Genomic DNA, 9160 nt, shown 5'->3' with positions numbered 1-9160 from the left:
AAAAAAAAAAAAAAAAAAAAAAAAAAAAAAAAAGATGGTACAACTGTGGTCCTGATTGAGTATTTTCTAAAACCCTAAAAAGCTAACCCCTCCACCACTCCATGAAGACTCCTGGTCTGAACTTCAGATTCTAAGGTCTCTGAAGTCTGGGGTGGGGCCCAGGAATCTGCGTCGTATCCAGATGCTCGGCCCTACCTAGGGGAATCGGGATTAAATAGCATGCCCCTGCCGTGGCTCCTGGAGGTGAGAGGAACTCAACCTTTCTGGAATACTGTGCTATTAAGTATTCTCCAGGCCATACAGTGCCCATTCTGGGTACGGAAACCACACAAGCTAGGCATGGCTCCTCCACACAGGGGAGAGGGCAGGGCCCCCCCCACAGTGAGCTGATGCATCATGGGTTAGCTGGGGCTTGTCTCTCTGCCCAGCCAGGAGCTGCTCCATCCTTCCCACGGCCCATAGATTACACGGTCCCCCTTGATCATATTCCACGTGGCACTTCCCCGATGTCTGTTTCATGCTATTCTATAATTATCTTCCCCCAATGAGATTAGAAATTCCTTGACAGCAGGGACCACGGCTTCTCAGATGCAGCCGGCATTTCTACACCACCTAATGATGTGTAAGGCCAAGGTAAGGGCCGGAGCCAGCAACTGCCTCAGAGGACTTGAGCTGTCCTGTCCGGTTATGCGTGGATAGGCCAAGCCCCGGTCCCTTTGTGGTAAAAGAGGGGCCTTGGTGGCTTGAGAAACCCAGGTCGAAATGAGAAGGGATGTCAGTCCCATCAGTACTGAGCCCTCCCAAGGCGAGCATGCTATCTCAGCCCTGCCTAGAGTCCCTACTCTCAGGCGGCTGGTCACTGAAGATGGGTCAGAGAGAGGCTAGCCCCTTGGAAGGGAAGCTTAGCCTCTGTCTTCACTGAGAAAGCTGCTGCCCTATACCAGCATGGCCACGTTGCTCCCAGAAGCAGCTGGGGTAACCTGGGCAGGGGTGGGGAGAGAGAGGACCCGGGAGTGCAAAGGCCTCTCTCTAGATGGGAAGTGGGTTGGCTGCATCCGTCTTCAGAACACAGCGTGGTCACCACAGCCCACTCCGGCCACTCTGGTCGGCTTGGTCCCAGCTGTCTCCCTTAACCTTCCCAGACCCTCCCCCCCCTCGGGAGTGGTGCAGGTGTCCCCATACCAGGCTCTCCGGGAACAGAGAACTTTCAAAAGCAGAAAGACTTCTGAGTTCCAGTCGCATGACTGTGCGGGGGGACTGGCTGTACCTCTCAGGGACCTTGTCTTCCCCTAGTAAAGAGATTTTAAAGGATAGGAGTAGGTAAAGGATTCTATGAAGCACGGGCACAGGGCCTGGCAGATGGATGGTGGCTCAGGAACAGGGCCATAGGGAAGGCGGAGGCTTGGTATCACTGGGCACAATGCTGCCTGTGCCCACGCCATAGTACGCAGGGTTCTAAGGAGAGTAAGCCGCTTTGTGTCTCCACTGGCCAACTGTGAGGCTCTTAAAATGGAGGATAACTTTCCAGGGACATTCCTATCACGGAGGGCCAGGTTCTGGGGAAGAATTATCGAGGAGGGGATGAGGACAGAGGCCCAGTGGCCTTTCTAGGCCTCTGCTGGGCTCTGTGCTTTCTGAGCCATTTGGCCTTAGGACCCCAGGCCAGTGGTCGGCCACAGAGCCCTTCTCCCTGTAGTGGGGAGGGCTACCCAGGGTAGGAAATGAGGACCCAACCGCCCTACATACTCACATCATCGACCTTTGGCTCCGTCACAGGGACCCACTTGTAGATCCGTAGGGATGTATCGCCAACGGTCACCCATTTCTTCTCCCTGCAGGGAATGAGGAAGAGCACATAACCAGGGGGCTTTGTACGGGACTCTGCTTAAGGGGAGACGGTGACAGAGGTCACAGCTACAAAGTAATGACTGCATAGTCCTGGGGCTAAGACAACAAGCTTTGATCATGCAGATATGGCTGGAATCCCAGCTCTGTCCTTGTGGACTGAGGCCCCTGGGAAAGTCACTTGGCCCACATAAGCTTTGTGCTCCCTACCCTCCCAGGATCCGGAAAGCAAGCAAGCACCCGACCCTCCTGGCAGCTCCCCTTCAGAGCAGTTCAGGGGTATGGGGGTGCGGGTGGGAGTGAGGTGGGCTGGGTGTTGAGAAGTAGGCTGAGCCTGGTCTTGTGGGGACAATTCCTTGTTACCTGTCCTTCAGTCAAGGCTCTACATGGACCCCTGGTCTCATGAACGCCCTGGATTCTAAACTCCCACAGAACAGAAGCCAAGTGCCCAGTTGAGAGAGACAGGCTTGCAGATGAGGGGGAGAAAAATCCAAGCCGTGAGAAGGAAAGGGGGTGAACGGTTTCATTGAGGGTAATAATTAGGACCTCCCCAAGCCACGGCCATTTTCTAGACTATTACTATGGCCACCAACTTCAGTTGGATGGCACCGTTTCTCGCTCTAGATATTTAGGGGTGAATACACAGGGGTAGGGCTGGGGTTTGAACCCCAACAGTCTAGGTTCCAGCTTGGCCATCTAAGGGAAGCAGCCTCAAACCTTACTGAGTTTAGCAAGTAACCCAGCTGATTCGGGGAGCCAGAGCTGGGGAGGCGGGGCTGTAATCTCAATTCAGTACAACAATCCCATTGCTACCTGGGACTCGAGTTATGAGGACCTTGGCTTCTCCAGCCAAATTTAACCTATGATCTTCCCCTCATTTATACTGTGATACATTACAGTCTCTGCCATGTCGCCACTGAGCCTTTGGGGGTGGGGGCGAAGCAACGGTAAGCACACTCAAAGACAACCATAACCAAACCATACACTTCCCACCCACAAACTGCCATTCAGGTCTCCACGATCCTGTCATCATCGACACCCTGGCTCGCGCCGTTAAAGGAGACCGACCGTGTGTAGTTCCATGTGCCACGTGCCAAGCACCAGGCCCACCTACTCTCATGTTTTACACGGCCGTCTGTGGCAGCAGGCGTCACCTTCTCCACCGGACAGATCAAGGAAGTGAGACCTGAAGAGGTAGCCTCAGAACCCCACAGTGAGAAAGAATCCAAACCCTCAGTGGCAGCCTGGCCTGCTTTCCAAAGGCCCCGCCCAAAGGCCCCGCCCGTGCTCCTGTTAGCAGGGGAAGCTAGAAGTGGAGAAGACAGATGTCTGTCTCTCTTCCATCCTCTCCTGCCTCCGGGAGGCAGACCGAGCGAGCGCACAAGTCACAGGCCCAAGTTTCTCTCCACTTGGAAGGAAGGTACCTGGAAGGACAAAGCTATTGCCAGGAACCTCGGTGACAGGTAGAGACACAATCCCGATGGTCCCTGTGTCCTAGAGGCCGAGCTATACAACCCTAAACAGCCAAAAGTCACTCAATCTGTACCAACAAGGTCCTGACTAGCTTCCTTGGTCTGAGCCCAGTTAAATCAACCAAGTAAAAAAATCTGTGTTATTATTATTTTAAGTAATTAACTTGTAACATAAAGGCCACAGTTCAGGTTGGAAAGCATGCCAGAGCTTTGGGCATGTCTGAAGTTATCAGGCATTAGGGGCTACCACATACACACTGGCTCCTTCTTCCCCAGCCAATGACCTCCTCACTGGAGTACAAAGCACTATTACTAGGTGTGGACACTGATGGGGGGCGGGTTTGGGGGCAGAGGCAAGAGTTATGAACTTGACCTTGAGAGCTGGTCATGGTACATCATTACTAGTACCCCAAGATCCTGAGAGATTCCTGTACCCTTGGAGACTTGGGCAGGATTGTTAATTCTAGGTCCCAGGTGTAGCTCTAAACTACACAATGAGATTAATAATAATAATAATAATAGTAATAATAGGGTCTAGTGAGATGGCTCAGTAGGCGGTGGGTAAAGGGACTGGATGACCTGAGTTAGATGCTCAGAACTGACATGGTCACAAGTTGTCTTCTGATCTCCACACCTGCATCATCACAACACCTGTGAGTGTGCTCCCTCCTCATACGTGCACACACACACAAAATAAACCAAAAAAAAAAACAAAAACAAAAAACAAACAAACAAAAAAAAAAAAGGGTAATAGAGCCTTCAAACACTGAAGTAGAACCTGACCTTGGGATTGACCTCTGATCTGGGATGTGGCTCTCACAAAGGCCCTGGCTCAGGGCAGCAGCCCAGATCTCCGCCAAGTGCTGCAGTCCACTATGGGGGACCACACACAGCTGGCAGCTTCCATGGGTGAGGGGACTAGACAGCTCCCATCATCTTACAGCAAGGGCAGCCAGCGAGGGGCCAACAGGCACGTCTTGTTTACCCTCGTGGTACTTTTTTTGTTTGTTTGTTTGTTTTTTCTTTTTTTTTCTTTTTTCTGTTTCTTTTTTTCTTCTTTTTTTTTTTTTTCTTCCTCGTGGTACTTTTAAAAAGTGGATTCAAGCCGGGCCGTGGTTACGCACGCCTTTAATTCCGGCACTTGGGAGGCAGAGGCAGGCAGATCTCTGAGTTCGAGGCCAGCCTGGTCTACAGAGTGAGTTCCAGGACAGCCAAGGCTACACAGAGAAACCCTGTCTCAAAAAAAAAAAAAAAAAAAAAAAAAAAAAAAAAAAAAAAAAAAAGTTGACTCAATTGCCAAAGTAGAAGAAAGAGAGAGGAGAGAGTGAAAACCATAAAGATTCAGATGTTTGGGGGCTGGTGAGATGGCTCAGTGAGTAAGAGCACTGACTGCTCTTCCGAAGGTCCAGAGTTCAAATCCCAGCAACCACATGGTGGCTCACAACCACCCATAATGAGATCTGATGCCCTCTTCTGGGGCGTCTGAAGACAGCTACAGTGTACTTATATGTAATAAATAAATAAATCTTTTTAAAAAAAAAGATTCAGATTTTTGGCTACTCTCAAAACATGATCTGCAGCCCACAGACCCCCTGGGAGCCACAGCTTGCTCCAGATGACAAACACTGGCTCCCTCACAGCCCCCACCTTGCGCCACCTGGAGGCATTCGCTTTGACCACCAAGTCGCACCTCGACCTAGCCACAGAAGGACTCCGCACAGAGCCTGAGTCCTCTTGCCTCCACAGCAACCAGCTTGGCTTCTGTACTTTCTCTGCCTTGTATTCCTGAGATAAAAGGATGACATGGAGTCCCAGATGTAAGAATATAGCTCCAAAGTGCTTGCCCAGCTTGGGTTCTTACGTAAACTACAGAGTCCATCTCAGATTCTCAAGGCCAAGGTGATTTTCCAGTGCTCTACCACTCTACTGGGTCTAGATCTGATGAGTCCTGGGGGGCTGGAACTGGCTGACTCTAAAGAGCTCTAAATCCCTTTGTATATTCACTAAGGGCTGGTCACTGTCACCTTGGGAGACCGGTCCTCATCCTAATCAGGTCTGGGTCCACCTCAGAGGGCACTTCTCTGGGTGGGTGGGAAAGCCCCACCCCCAAACTATCCATTCTGTGCTTATGTCAAGTTGCTAAAGGACTTCTCAGACCAAGAGCGGACAGGTCCTAGACCGGTGTCTACCGTGAAGCTCTGACCTCCCTTTGTCTTTTTCACTCCTACTGGGCCCCCCAAGCCAGGCCCAGAAAGGGACCTGCCATTTTGTTCTCCCTCAGCCATCTTATGGCTACCTCACACCCCCACCAACCTGCTCTGCTGGGACACACCAGGCAGAAGGGAGAAGAGTGGAAGCTGCTGGCTGTGGGTGGGGCCGTGCGCAACTCACGCTGGCTTCTTCTGCCCTGCAGAAGAAGGGTAGGGCTGGCCAATCGGGTATAAAAAAGACACCTCCCTGGGCTGTCAGGATGGATGGAATGCCAGACACCTCAGCTCTCCTCTCCATAAAATACAGAGTTCCTCACCGATTTTGAATGATTCAGATAAATGGATAACTTTTTTTGGTCTGTGTCTCAAATATTTCATGGGATATACTACTTACATAAAGGGGTGTAGGGATGTGTGCATGTATGTGTGTGCACAAGCTAAGGACAAAACCCAGAGCCCTGTGCATTTATTTTTGTTTTTTGTTTTGTTTTGAGACAAGCTTGAATGTAGACCAGGCTATCCTTGAACTCAGTATGTAGCCGAGGGTATCCTTGAACTCCTGGGTCTTCTGCCTCTACAAGTGTTAAGGTTATAGGCATGAACCACTACACCCGGGGAGAAAGGTTTATTTTTTAAAAATCACTTTGTTATTTATCTGAAATTCAAATTTCCCTGGATGTTCTGTGTTTTCATTTCTGGCAGCCCCATGTCTTAGCCAGTGGTGAAATGCATGGTTGGTGGCCACAGTTAATAAACAACCCCCAAAGCCTTCAGGGGTTGATTGCAGACAGGGCAAGACCAGATTCGGTGACTCAAGGAAGACCCCTCCGTTTCTGTTTAAGATGGGGAGGGAAGCAAATCAAAATTTCTACAAAGTCCACCTTACATAAGGGCCACCGTGTACTCCAGCGACTCTACCGGACTAGCCAGTCCTCAACAGCTCTGGAAGGGGAGGGGGCCCCGAATCCCCTAGTTGACAGGTTCAAGGAACTGAGTTTCATATTTTGCCCAAGGTCACTGCTAGGAAGTGAAGTAAAAACTCATGCAGGATGTCCCACAAGGCCTCAAGTCTTTAGAGGTCATGATGTACTTATTTCCCCCAAAAGAACATAGGGAAGAAGGCGGCCACATCCCCCACCGCACTCCTAGGTTTGGCAGACTGTGAACCCCCTAGCATGGAAGACACGAAGCCTCCAGGCCTGCTGCTCTGGGGCCAGCAGGGTGGAAAGCCCCAACCCTCCATCTGCCCGCCCTGCAGAGCAGCTGGCAGACCCAGCGGCAGCTGTCACGGCTCCAGGACCAGAAAGGGAGCTTACACCAGCCCCTTTCTACCCTCCAGGCGGGTGACAGACAGAAGGGACTCTCGCCCTGCTATCAGCTCTTTCTTTGCACCGGGACTGAAGCCGGGGAGGGGTGCCACCCCAGCCTTCCCTTGAGAGTCCCACAGGAGAGGGGCCACTGTGCTGGTTTTCCTGTGTTTTGGTCTGCAGCTGTTTCTGCCATTTTTAAATGGCTGCAGTTGGGCACTGGTCGCCCTGCTCAGCGGGGGAGCTCCCCCGGGCACCCAGGACTTGGATCTCAACTTTGGAAAGCCTCCCCTTCTCACGGTTGTGAAAATTCTTTGTCCCATAGGAGCCAAACCCAGCCCACGGCGGGCATCCGGCCATCCCGCAGACAGCCCTTTCCATAGGAGGCCCGGGAGCACGTGGACTTTATTGATTTTTCTCCTTGCCTTTTTTGTTGGGTTTCACTCTGAAAGGACAGCTAACTTGTGACACGATCAAACCGGAGACAGGCTCCCCAGTAGTGTTTAAAAAAAAAAAAAAAAAGACAACAACAACAGAGGCGTTACTCAAGAAATGACCCCCCCCCCAAAAAAAAATTAACAGCCTGCATTGGGGCCTGGCCAGTTCCTATAAAGGACTGGTCCAGCCAGCGGCCGCTGACACTTGGGGACACCCTCGCAGCTGTTCCTCTCCTTCTTGGACCCAGATGAAGCCGTGGGAAAAAAAAAAAACCGTAATAAAGTTAAAATCAGGGAGTTTTCAACAAGTCTGACCCAACCTGGTGGTGGACTACTGGCGCCTCAGGCCTGGCCTCTGGGACCGCCTCGGAATCAGATCCCGACGAGGGCCGTGAAATGTTCCATCCTACTAATTATAACGAGGCCACGCCGGGCACGATCTAATTCGAGCATGAAAAACACGCACGGCCCACACCGAATCTCGCGGTCTCCTCTCCCCCACCCCCCCAGTGCAGAGAACAAAAACAACGGTCGCTGGTTCTCTCCGCAAAACAAACACCAGCTCCAGCTAGGAGGAGGCAAGACACGGCCCAGGACTTGGTTTCTGGCTGCAAACATCGCGCTCTCCCGAGCTCCGGGTGCCGCGCGGAGCGCGTGGGAGCCGTGGGTGCCCCGCGCCCCGGCCGCGCCACCGCCTTCCTAGCGCTCGCCCCCATCTTCCTTCCTCGCCCGGAGCCCTCGCTCCAGGCTGCCCAAAGCGCTAAATTTAAACAGCTCGCGCTCTGCAAACTCCGCAGACTCGAGGGCGCCGAGGCCTAGGAGGCGGGGAGCTGCGGGCGGGTCGGGGCGTAGGATGTGTGTGTGTGTGTGTGTGTGTGTGTGTGTGTGTGTGTGTGTGTGTGTGTGTGTGTGTGTGTGTGTTGGGAGGGGGGGGAGACACCGGCGCCGCGCCGCCCCGGGAGGAGACGGCGGCCCGCTCCGCGCTGCACAATGGAGCTCGCGCTCTGCCCGCCGCCGCCGCCGGCATCACGGCCCCGGCGCGCGGGAAGCCGCTTTCATGTGACTTGCACAAAAAAAAAAAAAAAAAAAACGAAATGGCTTCTGGGGCCGGCTGCGAACCCCCCTCTCCCGAGCTCCGGGCTCCGGGCTCCAGCCGTCGCCGCTGTCGCCGTCGCCGCCGCCGCCGCCGCCGCCGCGCCAGGTGGGCGACCGGTGCCAAGCACACCTGGGCAGCGGACGCAGCCCCCGCCGGGCGCAGGTGACCCCGGCCGCGCGTCCTCGCCAACTCCGGGCCCCGGGGGCCGCTGCGCCCCGCCGCTCAGCGCGCTTGGTCCCGGCTTGCTGGCGGCCGCGACGCGGTGCAGCGAGCCGGGGCGAGCGAGGGAGCGAGCAGGCGCCTCGGCTTACCATTTGCGCACTTTCTCGATAGCCGCCATGACCCTCTTGATATCATCTTTGGCCCGGCTCCTGGTCTCGGCTCGAACCGACCTGCCCGACATGGTTCTGGCGGGGAGGGAGAGAGAGAGGGGAGAGGAGAGAGAGAGAGAGAGAGAGAGAGGACAGAGGGAGGCTGGGGGAGCGCGCCCGCCGGGTCCTGCTCGCCACACTCGCCCGCTCTCTCACTCGCGCACAGACACACACTCACACACATACGCGCACACACAAAGCCTGGTGCCGCCGCGCGCCCGGGGCCCAGTGCGCAAGCGCCGGGGCGGCAGCTGCACAGAGCGAGGGGGAGCGGCGCGGCCGCCAGCAGTGCGGCCTCCGGGTGCCGCCGCCCTCCCCGGGGAGCCTCGGGGGATCTCGCCCTGGGAAAACCATCCCGGGTGACCCCGACCTCCCAGCACGCGGGACGGGCCCGCGCCCGGACTCACCCAGAGGCCGCAGGT

At 54.4% G+C, this 9160-nt stretch overlaps 1 protein-coding gene across 2 annotated transcripts in view; it reads right to left on the bottom strand.

The window, feature by feature from the left end:
• Bcl7a (BAF chromatin remodeling complex subunit BCL7A) overlaps positions 1 to 8943 on the bottom strand; it is a 26602-nt gene extending 17659 nt beyond the window's left edge. The window contains exons 1-2 of one of the 2 annotated variants that reach the window (XM_021186918.2): positions 8679 to 8943; positions 1751 to 1832 (exon numbers count right to left, since the gene is read on the bottom strand). In XM_021186918.2, the coding sequence (XP_021042577.1) occupies positions 1751 to 1832; positions 8679 to 8770 (174 nt within the window). In that variant the 5' untranslated portion in view covers positions 8771 to 8943. Of the gene's footprint in view, positions 1 to 1182; positions 1608 to 1750; positions 1833 to 8678 lie in introns of those variants that run through there. The other variant, XM_029533804.1, reaches the window with a different exon arrangement.
• Positions 8944 to 9160: the final 217 nt, after the last annotated feature.

Source organism: Mus pahari, chromosome 23 (genome assembly GCF_900095145.1).
Source record: "Mus pahari chromosome 23, PAHARI_EIJ_v1.1, whole genome shotgun sequence".
Lineage (NCBI taxonomy): Eukaryota > Metazoa > Chordata > Mammalia > Rodentia > Muridae > Mus > Mus pahari.
The sequence above is the reverse complement of the archived record's forward strand: the minus strand, read 5'-3'. Positions and strand labels throughout refer to the sequence as shown.